The following is a 27819-nucleotide window of genomic DNA, read 5'->3' as shown; positions in this document are numbered from 1 at the left end:
ACTGGATGAAAGCCATGGCTCTCTCCTCCCAGTGTCCTCTTCAGGTTCCACAGTCCACCCAAAGCCCCTCCTCAGCTCAGATTCTAACTCCTGGATCTAGGGTCCCAAGAATCTCTGCCCCAGAAGCATCGATGCCTGAGAATACTTACTTCTCATCTTTCTGATCACAAGACCTTTGGCCCAGGTTTGGTTAGGTCCTCACTCCTACCACAGCCTGGCCTGTAAATCTTAGGCCAGCAACCACAGGAGAGGTCATTTCTTAGGAGAGTTTATTCATTCATTGATCCAATATTTACAGGGGCCAGAGAAGTCAGCTGCTATACTGGCCAGCCATCCCCTGCCCCAGTCACTATGTACAGATAAGGGGGCTGCTTAGATCACCTCCAAAGCCAACTGGCAGAGGCCATGGAGCTACGTTTGGGGCCTGAGCTCCAGAAGACAGTGCTGGGCTCGTCACCCCTTGGCATCAGGCCCTTTGGGAACAGTGGGGTTCCAACTGGTTGTCCTACTTAGTCCTGCTGTCCCCCACTGAGTGCCCTGCAGAGGCTGAGGAAGCTGGCATGGCGGGGAGTGGTGTCAGCTTCCTGCAAGCTGCTCTGTCTCTGCTATCCCTAAGAAGAGGGAGACATGGTAATACTGAGGGGCTGGGCAGGGGCTCCTCTGAACCCCAGGCTCCAAGGACAGAGCCCAGGAGCCCAAGGCAGGCCCATTGCCAGGGCTACAACACTGAAGGCAAAGAGCCCCAGAGCCTTGCTGAAGCCAGGAAGGGAGTTTATAGGCCAAAAAACGGCTCTCTGCTCAGGCGTGGGACCCCATCAGGCTGCTCATCCCACCCCTACTAGGACACCCCGCTCCCCATCCAGCCTAGCAGCCGGGTCCCTGAGTTTGGAGCTCTCCCAGGAGGAAGAGCAGACCTGGCTTCCTCACAACAGGGACGATTGGTGGCTGAGGCTAGAGCAGCAGGGCCCAACACCCACCCAGGCCCCCAGCTGTGCCCCTGCAGTCATGACTCCAGCATGACGCAGGGACCTGGGCCCACCAGGATGACAACTGTTGGAAAGAATGCAGTCAGGAAGCTGGCTATGTCAACACAGTGGTGGCAAGATGGGTTAGAGCCCAGAAAAATAGACGTCTCTGTAGGTAAAATATATACTCTGCTGCCAAGGCAGAAAGGCCAGGTCCTGCCACTCCACAGCCGGCTGTGGAGGAAGCTGCAGCACCTCACTGCGCCCCAGCTCCAGCTGCTGCTTCCAGAGCACTATGGGGCTGAGCGGTCCTGCCAGGCCCTGGGGCACAATGCAGGGAATCCAGCCTGGGTCCCATTCTCGGAGCTGGGCTCTCTGGCTGGAACTATTCAGTAATACTGGGAAGACGGGGAGTGGGGCAGGGAAGGGGCCCTGGTGAGGGCCATGCGGCAAGAGCGGGCTGCAGAGTACGGGCCGGCAGTCCTCACTGGCGCTTGGCCTTGTAAGGGCGCGAGCGTTTCCGCCTGTCGGGCTTCCGCTGCTTGTGGAGCCGGCCGATGCTGACCCCTTGGCGCCGCCGCACGGAGATGTTCTGTTCCACAAGGTTGGCCAGCATGCCTGCAAAGAGGCAGAGGCCACTGAACAGGTGGCTGGATGCACAGCAGCCACCCACTCAATGGGCCACAAGCCCCGGCCAGGAGCCGAGGCTCCCTCAGGCATCCCTGAGCCCCAGTCTGCTCAAGCCCCATAAGAGGCCTGAGGGACATGGCTCTCAGCGGGGCATGCCAGGTAAGATGCAGTGCCAAGTCCCCTCACCTTCCTGGGCCAGCATGGAGATGAAGGTACAGATGAACTCATCATAGTTGTGGGTCCGCCTCTGGTCATCAATCTGTGGGAGAGAAAAATGAACACTGTAGCCCATTGCCCCAGAGCAGCTGCCAGCTGACTTCAGGAGGTCGCATCTCGGGGAAGAGATGGGCAGAGGACCAGCAGCTGGGAGAAAGGTGACCCACCTTGAACTTCTTCCTCTTCTCCACTTCTTCCTTGAGGCAGGCCTCATAGTTTGCAATCTCTGCTTCCACACACTTCAGCAGTGCCAGCAGCTCCTGCCAAAATCCCGCAATGCCCCCCTGAGGGGGGCTGGCCAGCATCAAGTCCCCCCCCACACACCAAGAGGCAGCTGGAGGCAAGGAGAAGCAGCCAGAGTCCACAGAGCCCACCAAGGCCCCTGCTGCTCCCCGACCCAGACAGTCTTCCTGGCGCCTGGCCTCAGCCACTAACCTTTATACCAGAACTCCAAGACCCCAGCACCTGAGCAACAGTGCCTCAGGCCCTTCCCTCTGGCAAGATGAGAAGAGAAAGCTGCAAAGGAACTCACCTTGGGGGAGTACTTCTCCCCACTCAAGGGCTCACCAGGCCTGGCCAACCCAGGCTTCTCTCTGCTGTCCACAGCTTCCACTACCTCCTTCTCTTCCGGGCTGCTGGACCCCTGGCTGCCTTGGCTTGGTCTGCTGCAGGGTGAGGAACCCTTCCCACCCTCTGGGAAGAGAAGGCATAAGAAGACCCTTCAGAGTGCAGGACACCTGGTGGTCACTTGGCCACCTCCCTCCTCAGTCCACCAAGTGGCCAGTGAGCCAGTCCCAGGCCCACCTGTCAGCGCCAGGGGACTCAGTACACCGTCCTCAGCGAGGTGCAACAGGCCCGTGCTGATGACAGGACCCAAGTCACGAACAGCACGATTGTAGCGGATGCAGTCAACACGCAGCAGGCTGTCATCCTCTCCAAAAAGCACCTTGGAAATGTGGGAGGTGACAGGGCTGGAGGGCCGTGTTGGGTTGGCTGAGCGGATGGGAGACCGCAATGGTGAGTTAAAAGCACTGCCGATCTCGGAGGCTGTGTCTGTGCTCTCGTTGCTGGGTGTAGGTGAGGGCTGTGAGTGTGTGGGGACTGCCACGGCTGGGCTTGCTGCCCCACTGCTTGTCTTGATGGACAGAGGAATTGAGAGGTCTTTCTGGGACTCTTTGAGCTTCTCAGCCAAGACGTTGATGGTGTTGGGCTGCAGCACCGACAGCTGCCCGTCTCCAGAGCCACTCAGTGGCCCTGGCTTCCCTGGACCCTTCCTCTTGTACCTAGGGGGCCCAATGAGAGGTGAGCCAAGGGAAGGGGATAAGTGACCCCGCCCAGCAGTGCCCACAATAGCCCTGGACACATCCTGGCCTCCAGGGAGTGACACTGCAGCTCCTCATACTTGGTCCCGCACCCTGACCCTCCAAGCCAGGAACCCGAAGCTCCAAAAGCCCAGCCATGTGTTCTCAAAGGACACGTCTATGCCAGCAGCCTCACTCGGGCCTTCTGCCAATGCCACGTCTTTGGATAGAACTCCTCCCCACCCCATCTCCTCCATCCCTGCTTCATCCAATCCTTTGAGGCCTAGCTGAAAGGCCACCTCCCAACAGGACATGCCTTGTTGTCTGGTTACATGTCTTCAACACTGCCCTAAGCCCTCCTGGAGTCAGCCCCTGTGTGCCAGCCTCCCACAGGACCCTATACTCAGTAGGTGCTCAGTGTTATATGCTAAAGGGCAACCTCAGACATGGGCTAGAATATTCAAGATAGGATCAGCAGTACTTGAGCCTCTAGTCTTCCAGAGCCGAGGCTGACCTGATGGCAGAGTTGGTGTTCTGCACGTCATCGTCCTCATCATCCTCATAGTCGTCCTCATCATCGGAGTACTGCTGGGGTGGGCGGACTGGAACTCGGCTGCGGCCCACACCTGCTGCCAGGTCTTCCTCCTCCTGAGGCAGAGACCCAGGGCAGACATAAGCAGGGACCAGTCAATCCAGGCTGGAGATAACACTCATAGCCAGAAAGGCAATAAGGCTCTCCAGCTCAAGTCCAGTGAACCCCAGTTACTCCAGAGCCCACCCTGGATTCCTGGGGAGGCTGCTGTCCACCCACACGACCTGCCTACGCAAGGCTTCTAAGACAAACGGAGCACCCCTGAAACATTTGCCTTTACTTTGCCAGCAAAACCTACCTCATAGAATAATACCAAGGAATGTGCCCTAAACATCTTGCCCCAATGCTGAGTGGACTGAAAATTAGAGTTCTCTCTGCCTCTCTAAGCCCCTATGGGGGCTTCTGGGTAACAGAGAGACTTGGCCACCTAGGCCTTGGTATAGGGTGGACACCAAGGAACCACCTTAAGAAATTGCTTATTGCAGCCTCTCAAGAGAATACTGGATGAACCTTAGCAAGGGTGCTCCCAGCTCACCTGCATGGGGGACTTGGCATAGTTGTGGTTGTCCAGGAAGGCCGGCAGCCGCTGAACGATGGGAGTGGGGTTGGGAGGAACCCCGTTGAGGCTGCTCCCTGGAGGCTTCACCACCAGCTTGGGTTTGCTGGGAGGGCTGTGGGTTGGGGCTTGAGAACATGAACCAGCTACCTCCTCCACACCATCTGAGAGAAAAGGAGCACAGGCAGGACCTTCAGCCAGATCCTCAGGATAACCCGTCCCCCACCCACCAGACATAGCACTGCTCCCTCCTCCCTTGCCAAAGAAGAACAGGTACACTAGCTGAAGGGATGAGAGTCAGCAAGCTCTGGGTCATAGGCCCATTATAAGACAGAAGGATGAGATGGAAAAAGGAAGGGAAACAGGAAAAAAAAAAAAAAAAAAAAACCTCTTAAGAAAACCAGAAAGGGAATATTTATTCTAGAGAAGGCTCAGGGGCTGTGGTAATGTCCACCCTTTACAGGTGCCTTTCTTTAGGGGAGGACCGCTCTCCATGTTTCAAGGAGGGCTACAGGCACCTCCCAAAGGAGCCCATGAACCACTGCCCAAGTGCGTCCATACAAGAAGACAAGCTCTGCTTGTGCCTTTCAGCTCAAGCTATGATGGGGTGGCTATGAGGTGAAGGGGAGGCACCCAGATCCCTGGTACCTGTGTGAGTGCCCTCGGAGGCTGCTGTGGCCCTGCCTGCATCTAGTGCCAGGGGGGACTTGCTGCTGGCTGGTTTGGACTCCTCAGGCAGCTGTGGCTCTTGAGACTTGTGGGTCTGAATCAGCTCTGGCTGTGTTACCCTGATCAGCTAAAAACAGAATCCAAGGCTCAGAGGAATGAAAGCAGACCCCAGCTGCTCCGTGGAAGCAAAGGGCCTTGGCACTATCCATTCCTTCACAATGAAAGACAATAGCTGAACCCAAACCTTCTTTAAGAAGCTATTCCCACTCCCACCCCGAGTCCCAGCTTTTCCACAAGGAAAGCAGAGGATAGGAATGGTCAATTGAAGTTCAACAGGTCCACAATAAAGAGTGATCTGAGAATCAGAGACATGCGCCCCAGTGGGGGGAAGAGGGATGGCAGGAGGGGCCCCCACCTGCTGCAGGGCCTCCAGGACTGTCTGACGGTTCACCTTCAGCACGTGCAGCCTGGCCTCATACTTGATCCTGCGGTCGGGCACCACCGCCATCAGGTTGAAGCGGATGTCATGGTAGGGCTCCCTGCAGTCACAGCCGCAGCCGTGAGAGCAGCTCCCACCACAGCCCCACCATCAGGTTGAAGCGAACAAATTGGCGGGGCTCCCGGAAGTCACAACTATAGCCATAGGTATAAGCTCCACCCCAAAAGGCAGGCAGCAGCTAGCAGTGCATGCTAGGCAGCTGAGCTGGTACCTTCCGATGAGCTGAGTGAGGGGCCTTCAGCAAGTAAGCCAGCAAGCCTGGGCCACCTAGGGTTCCACCAAGGCCCCTCCCCAGTCTGTCCCAAAGCAGGCCATAGGCAAGCCTAGGTGAGACATAGGGCAAGGAGTTGGGAGGCCCAAGATCTAAGCTGATCTGGCCTTGCACGAGTAATGTGGCCTCCATTCTTTCCCTCTTCTGTGTCCCTCCCGATGTGGGCACAGCTCCAGAGAGCAGGGCAAGCCTAGAGCCCTTACCCTGCAGTGGCCAAGCCGATACGTTCCATGATGACCCGCCGAGCCTTGTCTGTCCACTCCTCATCCTCCCCCCAGGGCCCTAGGGAAGACCAAGATGAGGAGTGAGCAGGTGGGAAGCCCGGAGTTTGGGTAGGTCGGGAATGGGAAGGAAGATGGAGAGCAGTTGAGTCAGGGAGTCTGGGGTAGTCAGATAGTGTGTGCAGGGTGCCTTCCAGCCAGAGATAGATGTCAACTCCCACCCCCTGCCACTGGGTCCCAAACACCTCAGGACCCTGAGCCCTAGCTCCCCAGAAGGTAAGCAGAAAAACCCAAAAGGTCCCTACCATGGTCAATGGGGTAGACCTTCAGCCCATCCAGCTCAAAAAGCCGGCCCGTGATAGGCACATAGCTGACAAAGTGGAACGCCTCCATCGTCCGCACAGCACTAAGGCCATTCTGCTTCTCGGGGAGGTGGCGTGGCTCTGGCCTAGGGAAGGACATACTCAGGGCCTAGAACAGGACAACCCTTCCTACCCCAACTCCCATCAGTTCCCACAGCTCCCACACACCTGGCATGGCTATTATGTGCCTTGGCCAACTCTGGGGCATTGCCAATTGCATATCCTTTGCTCTAGAGAGAAAGAAATAAGACATCAAAACAACTTCTCAGCTGGACCTCAGGGTGGGAAGCAAAGCTCTGGAGAATAGGCCTGGAGGCATTCCAGGAACCTGAAGAAGCACAGACGGATTCTCCTGAGAGGTCAGTGGGGACAGAAGAGAACTCCTGAGCCCCAGAAGGATGGAGTTATTCTTGCACATTATGAGTGGACACTGGAGAGCAACATGGCCAGACACAGACCTGACAAAGTCCTAACAGAGTGTCACTTAAGGAATGTTCCTTTCCTCAGGTCTTTCCTGACAATTGGGACTAAAATTTAAGGGTCAAACAGCATGTAAATAATCTGAAAAGGAAATGGCCTCATGGTGTCAAATGTCATGTGGCAGCCTTACAAGTGGACTTGGGAGTCAGATGTGCCTGGCAAGCTGAGAGCCAGGAGTGAGGTACCATGACCTACCTCTGGGCTGAAGCCTTTGGTGAAGTCCTTCATGCGACTCAGGGTGGGCCCCAGGTCCACACTGCTGCAGTTCAGGAGCACACTCAGCAGGGCATGAGTGGCACAAGAGTTGGGGATCAGCTGTGAAACCCAAGAACAGTCACTCACATGCAGCATGCCTCACCCCAAGCCACACTCATTGAGAATGGGGATCCAGAGAGGGACAGTCCTAGCTGGACAACAAAACTCATCAGCTTCCCTCACCTCCCCCCACATTTGTTCATTCAACTAAATACCCAAGCGTCTGAGGACTCAGCACCACCCTGCTCTGAAGATACTCCCTTTTCTTTAACGAATAAGCGCTCAGTTCCTTCTGCCAGAGGACTTCTCTAATCACCACTCCTGCTATCTGCCTGTCTCCTCCTCCTCCTGCCTTCCCCAACTTCCACTTCCCAGCAAAGACAATGGCAGTATCCCACCCTCCAAACAGATCACAGAGCCCAGCAGACCTGATGGGCAAAGAACATGTTATTCACAATATCATCATCAATCACGGACGTATCATCCACCAAGGTAGAGACCTTGCGACGGGATCGGCGCTCTTCGATCCATTTGAACAGGAAGATGAATCCATACACTGGGCTGGGGAAAGTAAGGGATAAAGCTAAACCAGTCAAGTGGGGGAAGGCAATCAGCCTCCCCTTTCTTTTCCTGCCTATTCCCATGTATTGTGTTGCCACTCAGGTGTCCTTCCCGGATCCCACCTCTACCCTGGCCTCTTTCCAGCAATGCTCAAAGTGGCCCTGAGCCCTCACACCCAGAAGCCTGCCGCAGGGAGTCAAGCTCAGCTTCTGGCTGTGATGCTCCAGAATACCCTGTGTCCTCATGAAGTGTATGGTTCTGGGATAAGAGATGAAAAGCTGGAACCCATGGCCCATGACAGGGTAGGAACAGACTGGTAAGGCAAGAAAAAAACTCTGATCGAGGAATTTAAACACTAATTCTCACTGTGAACTCCAAGGCCTAGGCCCCAGGGCAGTGAAAGAAGCAAACGAATACCTATTGTCAGTCCCTTCTTTCCTGGGAGATAAAAACAGACCTCTCAGTTCATGCACTGTAGTCCCTCCACACCTCTATTCTGCAGAACCACCAAGACAAGGCCCTGAGGTTGGTCACCCAAGAGGGGCCTTGCCAGATGCCACACACCAACCAATCAATACAAGACCTTTATGAAGGGATTAAAGCCACCGGCACTCGGGTACATGAAAACAGAAATTAGTCAACTACAGTAGGCACTGTGTGACGTGGGTTCAAGAGAAGGGGCTGCCTTCCTGCTGGGAAACCAGAAAAGGCAGCTGAACTATACTCCAAAGGACGGTTAGGTTTGTACTGGGGGAAGGGGACTACTACACAAAGGGAGGTGCTGAAGGAAGACTGGGAGAAAACGAAAACATCAGCCTGGTCAGGAGGGCACCCAAAGACAGGTGCTTCCATGCATGAGATTTTATAACTGGGGATTCCTACACTACCTCCCTTGAGGGGCACTCCTCCCCTGGCCCTTCCCTTGCTCTCGGGGTGTAAGGGAAGGCCCTGGCACCAAGCCACTCACCCCTGACATTTGCTCTGAAGGTCATAGATCTCCTCCACCTGCACCCCTTTGACACCTGCGATCAGGGAAGGAAAGAAGTCGGGAAGGGCAGCCCCTGGGTGTGGAGCGAGGACACGGGAGTGGGCCCCGATAGCCCGGATCCGGCGGGTAGGAGCGGCTCTTACCGAAATCTTCCACCAGGAGGGTGAAGAGGCCTGGGTGGGGCGACAAGAGGGGCAGGCGGTGGTCAGGCGGGCGCGTTTCGGGCGCACCAGGCCTCCCCAGCCCCCGGCCCGCCCAGCGCCCTCCTCACCAGGGTCGCTCTCCAGCTCCAGCCAGCCCTTATTCATCTTCCCGCGGGGCGGCCCCTCAGCGCCATGTCCAGGCCCTCCCGACCCACCGCCGCCCGCGCCGGGAGCCCCCGCCGCCCCGGGGCCCCTAGCCCCACACACAGACAACGGGCCCAGTTGGCGTCACCCGCCCGCGCCGGCGGCACTACGTCACCACGGCGCGACGTTCTCCGCCCCGCCTCTGGGCTTGTCTTCCGCTCGATCGATTCTCCAGGGTCCGGCACTCGCGCCGGGGGGCGGGGCGAGGGGGAAGGGGCGGGGCGAAGGCGGGGCGGGGCGCTGGCCGCGCGAGAAGAGGCGGGACGAGGTGGGGGCGGGGCGCTGGCCGCGCGAGAAGACGAGGCGGGGCGAGGGGGGCGGGGCGAAGGCGGGGCGGGGCGCTGGCCGCGCGAGATGAAAAGGCGGGGCGAGGCGGGGCGGGGCCGGGCGCAGGCCGTGGGAGAGGAAGGGGTGGGGCGGGGAGGGCGCGCGGCCGTTAGCGGTCCAGCTCCACCAACGGTTGGCGACGCTGCGGTCCCCGCGGCCGCAGGCTCCCTGGGTCGCAGTCCGCGTGACCCGGCCCCCGTTTGCGCGCTCTCCCCCTTCGCCGGCGCAGTCACCGCGCGGGGCGGCCGCCCGTGAGGTAGCTACCACGGCTTGTGACAACGAATAAAGCATAAAGCTCCGGACAGCAGCGCCCTCGGCGACAGCTGGGCGGGCGGCCCCGGCCGGGAGCGGCGGCCCGTGCGCGACCGTGAGGAGCGAGCGGCGGACGCGATCTCCGGCCCGGCCCCGCACCCGCCGCCCGGCAGGCGCGACATGAGCCTGGCCTGGCGTCCGCGGGATGCTCCTTGAGCCCCTCCTCCGGCTGTTACCTCCGGGGACGGTTGTGGCCACACCGACACGTATTTTCCAAATAAATCATTGTTTTATTCTTGCGGCGGCGGGGCCGAACACGCTACTTTATTTTTAATTTCTTTCCACAAGCCTTTACCCAGCACGCATCCAGTGAAACAGCTCGGTGACCGTTTGAGGGGAGCGTCCGCTCGTAGGAAATCTCTGGACTGAGCAGCTCGTGGGAGCCGGCGTTGGCAGCGCCCCTCCTCGGATGCTCTGAAGACCGCTGCGTCTTGCGTTAACCACCGGTGTGCACAGAACCCCACTCCAGGAACGTCTTGATCCAGCGATGCCAAGAACTGACGTTTCAAGGTTTTCTTTCTGTCGCTAGAGGGCCGGGACTCCCCGCTCCGCCCCTCCCCCCGCCCCGCCCCGCCCTCGCCTCCCCCCGCCAAAAAAAAACAAAAACAAAAAGACAAAAAACGACCCGGAGCCGCTCAGCAGCCCCGAAAGTGGATCCCCTAGCTCACGCCCTCCTGAGGCCAAGTGCTTTTGCCGACTAAGAAGCCGCAGCCTTGGTTTTCCGAGCAGCTAGTTAGTGGCCTTGGCCGTTGTGTCCAAGGAGAACAGCGGACAGTCCTGGCAGATGTTCCCGCTCCCCAGCCCGGCTCTGAGGACAAGGGGCGCTGGAGTCTCTCTCCCCGGAGTGACCTGACTCACTCAGCTCTCCTCTGAAGAAACGCAATCCTCCTTCCCCTCTCCCCTGACTAGACACAGTCCTTCATGGCAGTGAATTCTAGGTCTTTTTCAATCGTCCCTTCCCTTCCAGGGATTTCCCTCTTAACTAATGGAACGAAATCTGTGGCCTGCTGACGGTGGTGGGGGGAGAGACGGCAGGGTGTCGTCTCCACCCTGGGACGCTTTACCCGTGGCTCAGATCTAGGCCAAGGTCGGGAGCAGACCGAACCTCAGAGGCCGGCTGAGCCTGGTGACGGGAACCAAGGGGTGATTTGTCAGTGCTCTCTCCTGTCTCCCACTAGAGGGAGCTCTTGCTTCAGGCAGCCGAAATCCCAAGGGCTCCTTTGCCTGGAAAGAGCTGCTTTCTCCAAGCCCTTACTGGGTAGAATTAAGGCGCCTATACTCTGGAGGCAAAATGAGCCTCTTTATCCTGAGTGCTAGCTACCTCATGCATTTAGGGGGCACGAAAAAAACAAAGACCCATTTTAGTCAGGTCAGGCGGTGGTTCCAATTCTTACTCTGCTGAGTAATAGCAGTAACTCTGATCTTGGGCAAGTGCCTCTCTGTGACCTCTCTGGGTCTTAGTCTCCTCACCTTGAAAACGGGGATAGTAATGGTACCTCCTGCACAGGGGTTTTGTGAGTTAACACAGGTAAAATGCCCAGAACGGTTTTGATGGCGATTTAACATTAATTGGCTACTACTAGTGTTGATACTGGGTGAGTCCTTTGTTCTGTCACCTGGGTTGGCAGTTAAAGTACACTGTTACTTTGACCCTGTGGTACCAAATGTAGAATTAAATTGCTGACCAAGCCCTGTTTATATTTACAGCTGGAAGAGCCTGTATTGTCCTCATAATAGTATAGAAGAATTCGAGTTAGGAGAGAGAGGCAGCAGCGAATGAAGACTATAAAAGAAAAGAAGAAGGAACGTCAAAGATTGAGGTAGAGTAGGTGTGACATAAGGGAGTTTGGGAGAAACGGTCCAAAGACCCATGGTATATGCTGCACTTTTTGCTCCCTTTGTGATCTTGAGGGCTGGGGTTGGGTAGTGTGGAAGCACACACCAGTGGTCCCCTGGAAGCTGCCCAGGGCTGACCCCAGTAGCAAAGTGCTGGCTCTGGAGCCTTACGGCCTAGATTCATATCCGGGCTCTAACACTTGCTGACACTAGGTGACCTGGGACAGGTTACTTCTTTTCTTTATGCCTCAGTTCCCTCACTTGGAAAATGTGCATTAAAATGGCACCCACTTTTTAGAGCCTTCTGTAGATACACTGACCTAATACATGTAAAAAGTCAAGAGTAGTGGCTCACAATAGGAAATTCGCACTCAGTTTTAGTATTTCGTCATGCTCTGTGAACATGGTACTGCCAGAGATTCAGAGTAGGTGGCAAAAGAGACAGTAAAAGAGTAAAAGAGGATTTGCTCTTATATTCATCCAGTCTACCAAGGCAGCACAGCTAATAGGAACAGAAAGATAATTACAATCTCACGTAATTCAAATAACTTTGTGGGTCTCTTTTGTGCTTGCAAAAAATACACAATAAAAAAAGAAACTGATGTCTTAGCCTTTTGATATTTTGGTCCTTTATCAGATCGGTGGAGGCATTTTGAGGGAAATGTTACAAGGTGCGTTGATAGGATCCTCAAAGACTACCTTGTACTTCTTCCTTCTCTTGTATAGAAAATCTGCCAAGACAAGGAGGGTAACCCAAAAGAAGCCATCTTCAGGGCCTGGTAAGAAAGACTGGAGGTTCTATTCAACCGCTGCCTTCTGACCTCAGCAAAGGCCACCTCTGTAGGGCATTAAACTTGCTTCTCTAACTGTCCATCCTACTTAACTTCCTAGAATTCTCTAAGACCCTGAAGAACTCAGCATCCTTGATTTTTAAATGGTTCATCCAGAGTTCAAGAAACAAAGCCCCTTGAGATAAAAGTATATAAAGTGAGCAGCTGCAGCCAACTTCCTCAAATGTGACCAAAATGATACAAAGGCCTAACTGATAACCATGCAACACTTCATCCCAACCTCCTCCTTGTCAAAATGTCCTCTTCCCAACACTCAATCCTCCTTGTACTCCCAAAATGAATTCTTTACATCCTTTCTTCCAGTTTGCCGGCTATGCCTTCGAGAACCTGGGGATCCCGAAAAACTGGGGGAATTTCTTCAGAAAGACAATCTCAGCGTGCATTATTTTTGTCTTGTGAGTATAAGGTCCCCTTTGCTTTGAATGTTTCATGGCTCTTGCTGTACAGTCTGTTCTTTGTTTTTCACCCAGCCTCAGATCCATAGTCCTACTTATTTTGTCTTAGTAGCTTTTTTCTTTTTCAAATCTAGTCTTTAAAAAGTAATGTATATAAATAAATAAATAAATAAAAAGTCATGTATGTACCTGCTATAAAGTCCTGACAGTATAAAGTTATGTACAATAAGTCGCTTCCCAAAACAATCTCTCCCAATCTTTCTCCCTCTCCCCAGAAGCACATGCTATCAACTGTCCTTAGAGCTATTTTTCCTACTGTGCTTTTTAAAATTAGCTATAATTTGCATACTATAAAATGCACCAATTTTAAGCATACAGTTTTATGAGTTTTTATAAGCTCCTATATCATGGGGATGTAACATACATCCTCATGTAAACACTACCCAAATCAAAGTATTTCCATCACCCCAGAAAGTTTCCACCTATACCCTTCCAGTCAGTTGCCTCAGAGATCATCACTGTTCTGCAGTATAAGATTACTTTCACCTCTTCTTATACTTACTCTTACTCTTCATGCAGCAATTGTATTCTTGTGTCTGGCTTCTTTTATTCAATGCAGTGTTTTGGAGATTCATCCATGTTGTTGCATGTATTGGTAGCTTGTGCCTTTTTGTTGCCTAGCAGTATTCTGTTCTATGAATATTTTGTAATTGGCTTATTTATCCATCTGTTGATGGACATTTGAACTGTTTCTATTTGGGGGCTATTATGAATAAAGTTGCTATAATATTCATGTTGAAGCCTCTTTGTGAACATGCATTTTCACTTCCCTTGGGCAAATGCCTAGGAGTGGATTTATTGGCTGTGCGCTAAACTGTATGTTTAACTTTATGTGAAGTTGCCAAACCACTTTCCAAAGTGGTTGTACCGGTTTACACTCCCACTAGCAATTTATGAGGCTTCCAATTGCACAATATTCTTGCCAGAACTTGATATGGTCAATCTTTTAAATTTTAGCCATTCTATGAGGTCTGTACTGGCATCTTACTTATTATGGTTTTTTTTTTTTTTTTTACTTATTATGGTTTTAATTTGTATTTCTCTGTTGACCTAAGATGTTGAGCTTCTTTTTGTGTACTTACTGGCCATTCACATATGTTCTTTTGTGAAGTGTCTGTACAAATATTTTTTCCATTGTAAAAGTAGGGTAATTTTGAATTATTAATTCATAGGAATTTCTTGTATATTCTGGATGCAAATCCTTCTTCAGATATGTGTATTGTTACTATTTTCTCCAAGTCCATGGCATGTCTTTTCATTTTCTTAATGGTATCTTTTGAAGAACAAACGTTTTTGGTTTTGATGAAGTTCGGTTTATCAGTTATTTTATCGTTGGTGCTTTCTGTGTATCTCCCAAGAAATTTTTGTCTACCCATTGAATTACCTTGGTGCCTTTATTGAAATCAATTGATCATATATCTGTGGATTTGGATGATTTATTTATGTCATTGATCTGTGCATCATCCTTACAACAGTACTGCATTGTCTTGATTATTGTGACTTCATAGTGTCTTGAAATTAAGTATTATAAGCTCAATCTTTTTAAAGATTATTTTGGCTATCAGGTCCTTTTCCACATAAATCTTATATTTAGCTTGTCAATTTTTCTTTCTAAAAATGCCTATTTGGGTTGAGATTGAGATTGCATTGAATTTATAGATCAATTTGGAAAGAATTAACAAGTAATATTGAATCTTCAATCCATGGATGTGATGTATTTCCCCATTTATTTGGGTCTCTTAAAATTTGCCTCAGCGATGTGTTATTTATTTTTTTTACTTATTTTTTATTCAACAATTTTTTTAGTGAAGAAATCTTACACATCTTTTATTAAATGAATGCCTAAATATTTTGTGATTTTTATGCTATTGTATATGGTATTTTAAAATTTCAATTCAAGTTTGGATGTTGGTATATATAAATGCAGTTTATTTTGTATGTTGATTTTATATCCTGTAATCTTGTTAACTTCACTTATTAGTTCAATAGTTTTTATTTTTAAACTTTGTGGTAAATGCCTTAGGATTTCCTGGGTACACAATCATGTAGTGTGAATAAAGAGTGTTATACTTCTTCATTTCCATCTTTCAGTTCTTCTTTTTTCCTTGTTACACTAGCTAGGACTTTCGATCAAGTGTTGAATAAGAATTATATGAGTGAACATCCTTGTGTTACTCCCAACGTTGGAGGACAGCATCCAATTTTTCAACATTAAAATATGATGTTAGCTGTAGGCTTTTCATCAGATTAAAGAAGTTTCCTTGTATTTCTAGTTTGCTGAGGATGTCATGAATGTGTGTTGAACTTTGTCAAATACTTTTTCTGCATCTATTGAGATGATCATTTTTCTCCTTTATTTTGTTTATGGGGTTTGTTAGAGCAATTTAATTTTCAGTGTTAAACAAACCTTATGTTTCTGGGATAAGCCCTGCTTGATCATGATCATGATGTATTATCCTTTTTATATGGTGCTAAATTCAATTTGCTAATATTTTGTTTAATTTTACACCTCTACTCATGAGAAAGATTGGTCTGTGATTTTCCTCTTCTGTAAGTTCCGTCTGATTTGGGTGTCCGGTCTTGGTTAATCTCAATGCCTTTACAAGCATACACATTTTCAACATAAAAATAAACATACTATACACAGTGTTTTGTATTTTGCTTGTTTTTTACCTCTTGACTCTTATGAAGATCTTTCCATATTGATCTAGATTTTTCTTTTTAGAGGTTAATTGGTATTCCATGGTATGGGTGTGCCAAAAAGTATTAAAACAAACCACTTTTTTTTTTTAAGATTTCATTTACTTATTCATGAGAGACACACACACACAGAGAGAGAGAGGCAGAGACACAGTCAGAGGGAGAAGCAGGCTCTACACAGGGAGCCTGATGGGAGACTTGATCCCAACACTCGATCCCAGGACCTCAGGATCATGCATGCCCTGGGCCGAAGGCAGGGGCTAAACCACTGAGCCACCCAGGGATCCCCAAAACAAACCACTTTTAAAGGACATTTAGATTATTTATAATCTTTCACTATTGATTTTTCTGTTTATAGAAATGATATGTGCTCATTGTAGAAAACAGTAGTACTACTTAGAAGTATAAAGGAAACAGAAATCACTCATATAGTCCCTAAAGCCCTGAGATGATTAGTGTAAAATAGATATGTTTTAAGCCTAGTTGGGAAAACATAGCTATAATCCAAGTGTCTTCAAGTCATCTAACTGTGTAAGGTCACCTTTTCTATATCAAAATAACCCGGGCCCCCATTACACATTACATATAATCACTGTAGGAAGTCCAGCACCTTCCCCAGTATTTTGGGGAGATTCTTAGGATGGGGCTGAGGTGCTGACATTCTTCCAAAGTACATACACATACATTAAAGTTTATGGGTACATGAACAGTTTATCATCCTTTTCCTTAATTTCCCATTCTAGAATCCACTTTGGGGGCTTTTCAGAGATGAAAGACCCTGGGTGGCTCAGTCGGTTAAACAGCTGCCTTTGGCTCAGGTCATGGTCCAGGGGTCCTGGGATGGAGTCCTGAATTGGACTTCCTGTTCAGCCGGGAATCTGCTTCCCCCCCTCCCTCTGCCCCTCTCCCGGCTCATTTTCTCTCTCTTTCTCAAAAAAACAATCTTTTGGGCAGCCCCGGTGGCTCAGCAGTTTGGCACCGCCTTCGGTCCCAGGCATGATCCTGGAGACCAGGGATCGAGTCCCACATCTGGCTCCCTGCATGGAGCCTGCTTCTCCCTCTGCCTGTGTCTCTGCCTCCCAGTCTCTCTCTCTCTCTCTCTCTCTCTCTCTCTCTCTTTCTGTCTCTCATGAGTAAATAAAATCTTTTTAAAAAATCTTTTAAAAAAATAAGAGAAATCTTTAAAATTGTGTTTTTAAAGAAAAGTTCAATTCCTCCCCTTTTCCAATAGGGCAGGATGACTATAGTTAAGTGGCTTGTTTTTATTTGGGAAGAGAGAGAGGGAGAGAGCAAGAAAGCACAGGCACACGGTGGGGGAGGGGCTGTGCTGAGCATGGGGCCCAATGTGGGTTGTTCTTGATCTCACAACTCTGAGATCAAGGCCTGAGCCAAAACTGAGAGTCAGACACCTAACCAACTGTGCCACCCAGACAGCCCTAGTCAGGAGATTTTAAAGCCCTGTTTCCCTTCCTGTAGAGAATATACTATGAGAAGAGTATTTGTTTTGTACTAAGGGGTAGTATAGTGAGTGGGGTAAGATTATGGGTTCTGTGGGCTTGAATGTGAATGCCAGCTCTGCTGCCTCCTTGCTGTGTGACTGCAGCCGTGTCACTTACCATCCTAGGCCTCAGTGGGCTCCTCTGTAAGATGAGGATCCAAATAGCATCTGTATCACAGGGTTGTAGTGGACATAAAATAAGTCAATATACAGGGACTGTTTCCCCAAAGGGCTCAGCACACAAAATCAATCCTCAGTAAATGAGAGGCAGTGTAACACAGAGGTATGTAAGAGCCCAGGTTCTGGAGTCCTTTGACTTTGAGCAAGTCACATAATCCTCCTATAAAATGAAGATATTGATAGTATCTACCTCTCGAGGTTGTTATGAGGATTAAATGAGTCAATATTTGAAAAGCACTCGGAGCACAGTTGATGTTGTATAAGACTTTGCTAAGTAAATTACCCTGTAAATGTATATATCCCACCAAGCTCTACTTCCTAGCTCAACACTGTCATCCTCCTTACCCCACTGCACTGTTTCACTGATCATCAATGTTGACAGCCTGGTTCTACTGCTCTCCCAGATCCTATCTAGCAAGCTGCCTCAGAGGGGCCAGTCCAACAGAGGTTTCCATGGATTCCTGCCTGAAGACATCAAAAAGGAGGCAGCCCGGGCTTCTAGGAAGGTTAGAATCCTAGAATCCTATGGGTGCCTTCGGGTAGGCCTCTTTTCATACCTCCCTGAACACCACCTCTGTTTCTGTTCTTTTCCCTAGCCGCTGGTTCAGAAGTCAAAGGGCCCTTGGATTTCCCAACTGGTCCTTAAGTTGCATACTTCTCTGGGATGTGGTATCCTAAGTTAGAAGAGGGAGCAACATCCTGGGGGAAAGAAATAACTTAGTGTTGCTTGAAACTCAGCTTTAAGGTGCCCCCAGAGTTTTCAGGTCAACTGAGGAAAGGAAATGCTTCATAGAGTTTTCATTCCATAGAATGATGTGCCACAGAATGTCTGTGTCTTTTTTGGGGCCCTGAGCACTGCCTGGGATCTCATTTGCAGATCTGCTTTGTGTGCAAGAAAAAGGGAGCTGCCATCAACTGCCAGAAGGATCAATGCGTCAGAAACTTCCATCTTCCTTGTGGCCAAGAAAGGGGTTGCCTTTCGCAATTTTTTGGAGAGTATAAGTGAGTGATGAGGGGGAAAAGTTGGGCTGGCCTTTTGCATGTTGCTCATAATTAGCCAGTAATGAAATCAGAGTCCGGTTCTCACAGGCCTGTTTTGATTCACTGGCGAATCTGTCCTACCATTCAATAATGAGAAACAATGTCTTGACTTGGCGATTTCACAGGGGTTACTTCTTGCTTCCCATCCCCTTCTTAAATTAAAAACAGCTGCTGTTCTTAGACAGCTGCTCAGAGCTAAGTGGGGCTTTCAGGAACAGGAGTCTGTGGAGATAGTCCTGGGAGTTTTCCTCAGTGGAGGAACAGCTGTGAGAAGGCATGTGGCTGTTCCCCTGCTCCTCCTCCTCCCCATGAGTGTAGAAGTTCACTGGGCCTCGGCCTGGGTGGTTGCCCCTCCTAGGCCGGGCAGCTAGAAGACTGCATCAGTGACAAACCAGAAATCAAGTCTGTTTGCTCTTCCTCAGATCATTTTGTGGAAAACACCGCCCAACACAGGACATCCAACGGGGGAAGGCAGGGGAGGAAAGCTGTGTCTTGTGTTGTGAAGACTTATCCCAAGCAAGTGTTGAAAACATCCAGAGTCCATGTTGTAGTCAAACTATCTACCACCGCAAGTGCATACAGGTGGGGCTTTCTCTGCCCTGGGGACCTTCCACATTTTCCCTAGATCACTCTGGGAATGCTCAGGCCATCTTGGCTTCTGTGTTCCATCCTGGAAGCCTGTATGTAGGGCTGTTTCCAAGCAGTCAGAGGAAATTCAGCCCAGTCTCTGGTCACCCTTCTTGACCTGTAAGACCTCATCCATGATAATGTTCAGATTGAGCAAAATCCTCAGGATGGCAAGAGCAAGCAAGTTTGAGTGAGTCAAGCAACCTCAAAATCAGCCTTGCTTTCTGGGATAGAAGGAAAGGCAACCTTTCAGCACTATAAGCCCCACAACCAGAGATGATATCTGAGGTACTCCTGGGTACTCTCTTGAATTGAGCTTTGTCTCTGGTCTAATGCCTGGATTGCACCCCTCCCATTAGCCTACCCATAGCCCTTGTATGGAAATCCCCAATCAAGCTCTCTTAGCAACATTGTTTTGTGAGATGAGGGTTGGGGTGGAGAGGTGATCAAAGATGGTATTTATAAACACAACGCTCTTCCGTGTTTCTCTTACAGAAATATGCTCACACATCAGCAAAACATTTCTTCAAATGTCCACAGTGTAACAATCGAGAAGAGTTTCCTCAAGAAATGCTAAGAATGGGAATTCATATTCCAGACAGGTAGTGGAAACTCTAAGGCAGGAATTGAGCCAGGGAGTGGGTTGCCTAGATTTCTAGAGAGGAGGTGAGTGTGAGGTTAATTCAAAGAATGAAGAAGCAGCCCAGGCATTGATATATGATAAAGAGGAAAGGAGTGGAGGGAGGGCCTGTCAGTTATTAAAAGAAAAGGAGGGGGAAAATGTAGGAATAGGGGTGGACATGTTCCTTAAAAGGGTACTTGGGGATCAGAATTCCCTGGGGGTTGGTTCTTGAGTTCCAATGTGAAACTAATGAATCCCCATGTTCTACTCATCCTATTTCAGCCCTCCCAGCTGCCGGGCCACTCAGCCCATCTTGTTCACAGTATTCGGGCAGCCTGTTGCACTCTTTTGCTGTGCTAGCTTGAGTTCTTTCTAGTTCCTCCCAGGTAGACAACGGTTTCACCACCAATCATGTGCCTCTTACGGTTTCTTCTCCCGCTGCAGAGATGCTGCCTGGGAACTCGAGCCAGGGGCTTTCTCGGAGTTGTATCAGCGCTATCAACACTGTGATGCCCCCATCTGTCTGTATGAACAAGGCAGAGACAGCTTTGAGGAAGAAGGGTAGGGAAAGGCTCCTGGCTAGAATGATCACTCATTAGTGCCCATCTTAGACTTAGACCTTGGCACAGTGATCAAGAGCAAGCAACTCGCTCTTGTCTGCAGACCTCAAGGTGACCTGAGGCTCCATTCTTGACTAGCCGGAGACTCACTTGTGCACAAGTGGACAGGTTCCTTCAGGGTTTGCTCCTCCCCTGTGCTCAGGGGAGCAACCCTCAGGTTCAGTTCCTTTCCAAATCCACCTTTTGAGTATGTATGCCTGAGTGCTGGGTCCAGGGATTGGCACTTAGCCACAATGGGTCATGGGTAAAATGTATAGTGAAAATTGCCTGGGAAGCCCTCAGCAAGGGCCTGGCCTGTAGCAAACATTGTGAGAACAGTAGTCAGTGTAATATTTGTCCCCACAACCTTCCCTTGGCTCTTCCTGCAGGAGGTGGCGCCTCATTCTGTGTGCTACATGTGGATCCCATGGAACCCATAGGGACTGCTCCTCTCTTAGATCCAACAGTAAGAAATGGGAGTGTGAGGAGTGTGCACCTTCTGCTGAAGCCACAGGTGAGTCTGGAGGGGAGTCTGGTCTAAGAGCTTGGGTGGGGATTTGTGGTGCCTGGGAAAGAAGGGTCTGCCACCAGATGGGGACTTTGAGGTGGAGCCTTTAGTTCAGGAAGGAAAGTGGCTGGAGAGAGGCTCAAGGGTCTGCTCCTGGAGAGAGGGAGGACTGAGTCTTCCTCTCCACCTTTCTTTTACCACAGACTATACACCAGAAAACTCAGGTGACATCCCTTGTTGCAGCAGCACCTTCCACTCTGGGAGGCATTTCTGCAGAGACACCAGCCTGGAAGAGAATCCAGGCCCTTCTTGGACTAATTGGCCAGGACCTTCCTTATTAGAAAAGCCAGAGTCCTCTGGTGGCAGGAGGAGCCACTCCTGGCGGTCCAAGGGTGTCAAAATCACTAAGAGCTGCAAAAAATCCAAGTAACAGCTTCCGAGTAGTCGCTGCCAAGTACATTTGGGTATGAAGCTGTGCTCCTCCACCGGGTTTAGGGGAGGGAGCCCTTTGGGACTGTGAGACAAGGAAAGAGGGCCAGCAGTGAGAGTATGAAGCAAGGAAAGAGAAGTCCCAGGGGAGTGTGAGGACAGAGCAGAGTCCAGATGCCAAGCTTGGAGGGTGTTAGTGGTTATGAGAGTGCCTCTGCTCTTTCTACCTGATCCCCAAGGGCCTTCTTCTCTTCTCCCACCCTAATCTGCTTCTCATATGCCTCTTCTTACTTCACCCACGTTTATTATTATGCAAATAAAGGTTTTTCTCTCCATTGGTGTCTCCTTATAAATTCACTCTGGGATTTATCTAGCATACTGAGGAACCTGGAGGATAGAATGAGGAAATAGAAAATGTACCCTTCTAATCCATAAAATTCAGTGAATAAGTGCAGAATTTTCTACTACAAACATAGACATGTTGCTTTGGAGGGAAGCAGTTTGCAGGGAAATTAACTTCATGGGCAGGGACTTATGTGTCATCGGCCCATAAAGAGAATGCCCATAAAGAGATTTCGTCATTGCACAAATAAACACAGGCTCTCATCAGGGAGGGGAGCCAGCAAAGGAGGCCACACTGGGCTGAGAATGGGCCACTATTGCAAGACTTGGGGCCCTGGACTCAAACAGGGCAGGAACTGCCATGCTCCCATTGAGTGGAAGGACTCTGTTCACTGCAGGCAGTGCGGTCTGCAGCATACCTCCACTCAAAACCTCACTGCCTCGTGGCTCGGGCATTTCCGTCTTGGGTAAGGGAACCATGCCGGGACAATTGCATTAGGCAAGGCAGCTGGGATGGGAATCTGGCAGAAGGTCTTGGGAGAAATTGAATGGAACCTATCTCACATTTGTTTGTTTTTAATGATTTTGTGGGATTTAGGTTAGTGGGGGAAACTCAGGACTATTGCCAGATACTCAGTTCTCAGGGTTTCACAGAGTCATTGTCACCAATGGTGGAGGACAGGGTTCTTGGTTCAAATGTTGCTGTCCCCTGGAGACTTCCATCCTTAGTGTTTACAGTGATCACTTTTAGATTTGACGAGATTCACTTGGAATCACATGGGCTGTGGAGTGGAGTTATTTGTTATTTTTTTGTTATTGTCAAAGTTTGTAGGCGAAGTAATACAGAAGTTTAAAAAGTGTTAAGAAGTACTTAAAGGATTATAATGAAAAACAGTCTCTTGACTTATTTTTCCCTACTGTCAATCCCACCCCTAAAGGCAACTACTTTCCATTATTTTAGCTAATTCTTGAGTCATTGGTCTTAGATGTTACTGATTTCCTATTATGTCACATAAAGATCTTGCTCCTTTAAAACCTTCCCATTTTCATTCTCTTCATCTTTTGTAATCGTGTCCCTTTTTGTTGAATTAACCTTTAGTGTTTACATTAGTAACCTTCAGTTTACTTGCTGTGAGCATGTAAATGCCATATACCTTTCAACCAAGTAGTGAACTAGGATTATTTTTCCTCTCCTATACATCGTTTTTTTCCTGAAATGAATACCTATCCCTTTTGCATTTACTCAATTTGCTAGGTATCTATGGGTAATTCTTCCCAAATGTTCCACATGACAGTTGCCTCAAAATATAATGCCTCATAGGCCAAATATCAGATCACTGTTAGTTGCACTTCTTTTCTGAAAGACCTGCCTCCTATAGCCTACTCCTGAGCTGCCTTCTTATTGGGCCTACTACACAGCTAATGCCCTAGGGCTGCCCACGACTATGCCTTTTTTCTTCTTTTCCTCTCCTATGATTTTGATGACTGAGTGCTGTGCTTCCTAACCTGCGTTTCCAGGGACACCATATCAGAGCTCTGCAAGTGACAAAGTTTTCAAATTGTGGATTTTCATTTCAAAAACAAATATTTTACCTATCCTAAAAACTCAACTCTTTTTTTTAAAGACTCAACTCTTATAGTGATAATTTACAGCTGCAAGACACTCCCAGATTAAGACTTCAATTTCTTAATCTAGAATTTCTATAATTTGGGTTACCAGGCATATTCTCAGAGATTTGGAGTAGCATCTTTCCCTTTAAGAGAATCCACTTGGAGGGGCACCAGTCGGTTAAGCATCTGCTTTTGAGGGGGGGGTCATGATCTTGGGGGTCCTAGGATCACCCCACACTGGTCTCCCTGCTCAGCAGGGAGTCTGCTGCTCCCTTTCCTTTTCCCTCTGCACCCCATCCCCTCAGCTTGTGTGTGCTCACTTGGGCACCTCTCTCTCTCTCTCTCTCTCTCTCTCTCTCTTTCTCTCTCTGTCTCTCAAATAAATCTTTCAAAACAAAAAGAATCCACTTGGGGACTACTCAAGTGTGACAGACACCATCTTAACTGAAAGTAGTGGTCTTCTAACAGGGTCTTCTGGACTCCAGCTGCAGTGAGTGGGAGGTACAGCTTGGGATGGGTTTGGGGGTTAGGGGATGCCTTTGTCCTCCAGAAATTCAGCTGCCTGATCTTTGGGTATAGTTGGCCTTATGGATACCTAGCAGAGTGTGCATATGTGTGTACACACACATACATACACCACACACTCCCCCTTTTAACCATTTCTTTATACCTGTACTCTTCATTGATTTTAATAGCTGCCAGGGAAAGTCGCCAACTTTGAAATATTCTGTTCTTCACCTAATCGATCATTCTCTGCTAAATAATGGGGCTCTTTTTCCATACATGTACTTTTAATTTAGGATAGTTTTAGATTTACATAAAATTGAGAAGATAGTACAGGGAGCTCATATATCCCAAACCCAGTTTCCCCTATTAATACCATCATACATTAATATGGTACATTTGTCACATTTAATGGACCAATACATTATTATCAACTAAAACCCAAAGTTCATTTAGATTTCCTTAGTTTTCACCCGATAGCTCTTTTCTTTTCTAGGATCCCATCAGGAGACCACATTGCACTGAGTCATCCTGTGTCCTTAGGTTCCTCTTGGCTGTAACAGTTTGCCAGATTTTCCTTGTTTTTAATGACCTTGACAGTCTGAGGAGTACTGGTCAGGTATTTTGAGAGTCCTCAGTTGGGATCTGTCTGATGTTTTTCTCACAATTAGACTAGGATTATAGGCCTGAGGGAGGGAGACCACACAGGTAAAGTGCTATTATCATGTCATATCCAAGTTATAAACTATCAACACGTCTTTCACTGTTGATAGTGACTGTGATCATCTGGTGAGGAGTGTTTGTCAGGTTTCTCCAGCATAAAGTTAACTTCTTTTCCCCACTTTCTAGACTGCCTTTTGGAAGGAAGTTACTCTGTGTAGCCCACAATAAGTGGGGATCTATGCCCCCTCTCTCCTTGAGGTCAGAATATCTACATTATTTGGAATTCTTCTGCATGGAAAACTTACCTATTCTCTCCCACTTATTTATTCGGTCGTTTGTTTATGTCAGTCTAGACTTAGGGATGTACATAGTGTAACCCAATACTGCTTGATTTATTTTGTTGCTCAAATTCTCAAATTATTCCAGCTCTGGCCATTGGGAACTCCTGTGTCCTTTTCACATACCCCTTTTATTGCATGTTTTGTTATTTTGTTTTGGGTTTTTTAAAAGATTTTATTTATTCATGAGAGAGAGACAGAGAGAGAGAGAGACAAGCAGAGGGAGAAGCAGGCTCCTGCAGGGAGCTCGACGTGGGACTCGATCCCAGGTCTCCAGGATCACAACCTGGGCTGAAGTTGGTGCTAAACCGCTGAGCCACCCGAGCTGCCCAAGTTTTTTTGTTTTGTTTTGTTTTGTTTTGTTTTGAGGACTACTTTACCTTCTGGCACTTCAAGATCCTCCAGTTCCCTCTTATAGGATTTAAATCTATATTTTCATAAATGATCCATCTAATAGAATTAATTACTGCTTTATTACTTAGGGCCTAGAACAAATAGTTCACTTGGGGAGAGTTGAAATAGATGTTAAATAAGAATTCTCCAAAACACCTTCTCTACTTCCTCTGATTCTTACCTTTGTAGGAACCATAAACTAGGGCCAGAAATTCCAGAATCTCCATCACCCCCTTTATCCTCAACCACCCTCCTTCTCGTCAATTTGACTATTTTATAAATGTTTGCCTTCTTTGCCATCCCTTTGCCAGTGCTCAGCTTGGTCACCTGTGCTTCAGAGGACTGAGGTGAAAGCCTTCTCTGCATGGTTTCCTATGTCCACTTGCTTTGCTGATAAATCCACCCTTTTCCCTTCTGCTAATTACCATAAACATCTGCTAGCTCTTTACTTAGGATGGCTCTGCTGAGATTAGCATCTAAGGTCTTCTACAAATATGGCCCTACTTAGCAGCATCTCCCTGGACACTCCACCCACAGGCACTCTGCCCTGGCTACCCTGGAACACTGGGCCCTGAGCATGAGGTTTGCAGTATGGAGAGCCATAACCTCTGTCCTCAGCCTGTTGAACCTAGCATAAGGGCCATTTCTTCACTTGCACTGGTCTCTGCTTCTACTCCTATTAGAGCTGGCATCATTCTCCACCTGGCCCTACAGTTGTGTAAATTATCTCTCATTAGATTGGAAGCCCCTTAAAGGCAGGGATCTGTTTGTCTTTTTAACCTTTTTTCCGCCCATGATGTGTGGCTCCAGACCCCACATTCAGAGGCAGTTTGATATCTACTGAATTGACAGAAGTGCTTATACCTTATATTCATGAACCTGTTGTTTTACTGTCAAACAACAGAGGGCACTGTTAGCATTTTGAGGAAGAAGATTCTAACCCTTTAGAGCTGGAAGGTTGAGAAAGGCTATTTATGAAACCTTGCTTCTATTTTGGGATTGCATAGGACTTACTGCTCTTCACTTGTTCTAAACACATTCATTTGTGTTTATTCATGAGGTATGCTGGTATTGGGTTTAGAGATTAGTATGAAAGTTATTATTATTATTATTTTAGTATGAAAGTTATTAATGACACTTCCATCACAGGTCAAATCCTCAGTCAGGTCTGCCTTCATGGTCCAGACCCAAAGTGATCCTCATAATTCCAGCTGCCCTCCTCCTACCCTCAAAAATGAGGACTGCCAGTTCCAAGAGAAATGGGTGATACAGTTCTGTTCTTCTGCCCCACTCTCCTCACACACACACACACACACACACACACACACACACACACATTAAGGCCTCTAGTTAGTGACATCAAAGGCTCTAACCTGTGGACCAGACAGGAGGTTGCTATGAGAAATAGCGTTTCCATTGGCCCTGCCCTGAGGGACACTTTGTTAACTCCTATGTGCTCCCAGGCTAGCTGGAGGTACGTTGCAACTACATGGGAGTCCCCAGGTATGAAAAGTCTCCCTAGTAACTAAGCTAGGAAGCCCCATTCCAGAGGCGTCTACTATTCGGAAGGGTCTCATGCCTTCTACATTTTTTTCCCAAAAAGCAATGTGGCAACTGGAGGTCATAAACCAAAAACTTGTTTTTTTTTAAGAAAACAAAAAACAAAAACTTTGTTCTAGCTTCTCTGTAGCAAACCACCTCTAGCATGTGCAACAGCTAAGCAGTGCAATAGCTAGAGGCCCGGAAGAAAGGAGAGGCCTGGGGCTCCTCCCTGTTGTCTTTGGTGTAAACTTGTTCCTTGACCCTGCCCTGCAAGCACCTCTGATAAACAGGAAGGCATCCACGCCATCAATGTCCATCCCCCTCAGAGCATCTGAGACCTGTCTAGGCCATCAAAGCCATCCCCAGACCCCAGGAGTATTCTAAAGGGGACTCCAGACTCACCAAAAACAATTCCCCATTGTGTTCCCCCCCTCTTGGAAATCAGGGATCTGTAAACAGGCCCTTACATTTAGACAGGTCCTGCCCTGTCTTTGTGCTGGTGTGTTTTTTCTTCCCTAAACAATGTCCTTTCCAGCAGGGCCAGCCTGTTCACACCATTGTCCGAGACCCTTGGACTACAGGAAACAGTACCAGATTCTTATCAGATGGGGGTGGGGGGCAGCGTGAACAGATGAGGTCATGTCCATAAAGCAAGCTGCTGGTTTGCCATATCATTCTTCTGTACCTTTATCTGTGAAAGCAGAGCCCCCCTTGTCCTCCTAACAGTCCCATATGGGCTTTGTGTGCCCTACTACTAGAGTCCTTTCCATTTGATGGCAGACCCCTAGACTCTGCTGCAGGCCTCTGTTAATTTATTTTGGAATCCTTGACAGCCCACAACAGTCCCCTTTTCCTGGTCTTCCCTCTCTGCGCAGTGGGATGCTTAGGAAAGTAAAACACACCCCATTGGGATGGATTAGGGTCCACTCCAGTCATCTTCCTTCCTGGGGGAAAGAGGTCAAGACTGGTCACCTGAGTCTGCCTCAGCAGAGTCCCTAAGTATAAGCTACTAGCTGACTGCCAAGGTCCGGGTGAGGATAGGAGCAGGTGGGCCTCATAGGAGGCCCTCCTAGAGTCTGTGGAGCATTTCCCATCCTCGGTGGAGAATGATCTTTTAAAAGGCTGCATTGAGGAACCAGGAGTTTCCTTAGTGAAAATCCAGCAGGGAAAGTGAAAGGCTTCATTAGGACAAGGCCTCTAGGGAACGGGGCCAGTAGCCGTACCCACAGCAAGGGTGGGCAGGGGCAGGGCAGTGGGAAGTGGGCACAGAGCCATAGCTGCTGTTGCCTCATCTGTTCACCAGGGTGGGTGGGTGAGTCCGGAAGAGGAACCAGAGGAGGGGCCCCACAATCCTTAAGCTCCTAGTCAGATATTGTATGAAACCTAGCCCCACCCATTCACTCTCTCCCTACACCAAGTCCAAGTTTGTAGTCTTAGAAAACCTTGGGGATTTGACCTTGTGTGGGCTGAACCTTCTTGGGAGAGATCCTGAGAATCAGCACTTGGGGAAGGCTGGGGTGGCTACCTA

At 48.9% G+C, this 27819-nt stretch overlaps 2 protein-coding genes across 4 annotated transcripts; one reads left to right on the top strand and one right to left on the bottom strand.

Annotated features, from left to right (window-relative positions):
* Positions 1 to 252: 252 nt before the first annotated feature.
* BAP1 (BRCA1 associated deubiquitinase 1) lies at positions 253 to 9031 on the bottom strand. The gene is made up of 17 exons (XM_025986731.2): positions 8838 to 9031; positions 8710 to 8739; positions 8546 to 8600; positions 7446 to 7578; positions 6958 to 7077; positions 6451 to 6512; positions 6226 to 6368; positions 5903 to 5981; positions 5345 to 5468; positions 4909 to 5056; positions 4240 to 4424; positions 3627 to 3760; positions 2616 to 3094; positions 2344 to 2504; positions 1979 to 2071; positions 1782 to 1854; positions 253 to 1583 (listed from the first exon to the last, which is right to left on the bottom strand). Exons 1-17 carry the CDS (start codon positions 8872 to 8874, stop codon positions 1450 to 1452), a joined length of 2190 nt encoding a protein of 729 aa, XP_025842516.1. The 5' UTR covers positions 8875 to 9031; the 3' UTR covers positions 253 to 1449.
* Positions 9032 to 9347: 316 nt separating this feature from the next.
* Positions 9348 to 21233, top strand: PHF7 (PHD finger protein 7). 3 transcript variants are annotated; one of them, XM_025986679.2, is made up of 11 exons: positions 9348 to 10062; positions 11260 to 11372; positions 12115 to 12167; positions 12543 to 12634; positions 17477 to 17578; positions 17950 to 18074; positions 18536 to 18695; positions 19236 to 19342; positions 19807 to 19923; positions 20351 to 20475; positions 20673 to 21233. In XM_025986679.2, exons 2-11 carry the CDS (start codon positions 11329 to 11331, stop codon positions 20897 to 20899), a joined length of 1152 nt encoding a protein of 383 aa, XP_025842464.1. In that variant the 5' UTR covers positions 9348 to 10062; positions 11260 to 11328; the 3' UTR covers positions 20900 to 21233. The 3 variants fall into 3 exon arrangements, 2 of the variants coding, with proteins under 2 accessions (XP_025842464.1, XP_025842454.1); XM_025986669.2 differs by having other exon boundaries at positions 9348 to 11372; XR_011994383.1 differs by lacking the exons at positions 12115 to 12167; positions 17477 to 17578; positions 17950 to 18074; ... (3 more) ...; positions 20351 to 20475; positions 20673 to 21233 and having other exon boundaries at positions 9348 to 11372; positions 12543 to 15343.
* The last annotated feature ends 6586 nt before the right edge of the window (positions 21234 to 27819 follow it).

Source organism: Vulpes vulpes, chromosome 9 (assembly GCF_048418805.1).
Source record: "Vulpes vulpes isolate BD-2025 chromosome 9, VulVul3, whole genome shotgun sequence".
Lineage (NCBI taxonomy): Eukaryota > Metazoa > Chordata > Mammalia > Carnivora > Canidae > Vulpes > Vulpes vulpes.
The sequence above is the reverse complement of the archived record's forward strand: the minus strand, read 5'-3'. Positions and strand labels throughout refer to the sequence as shown.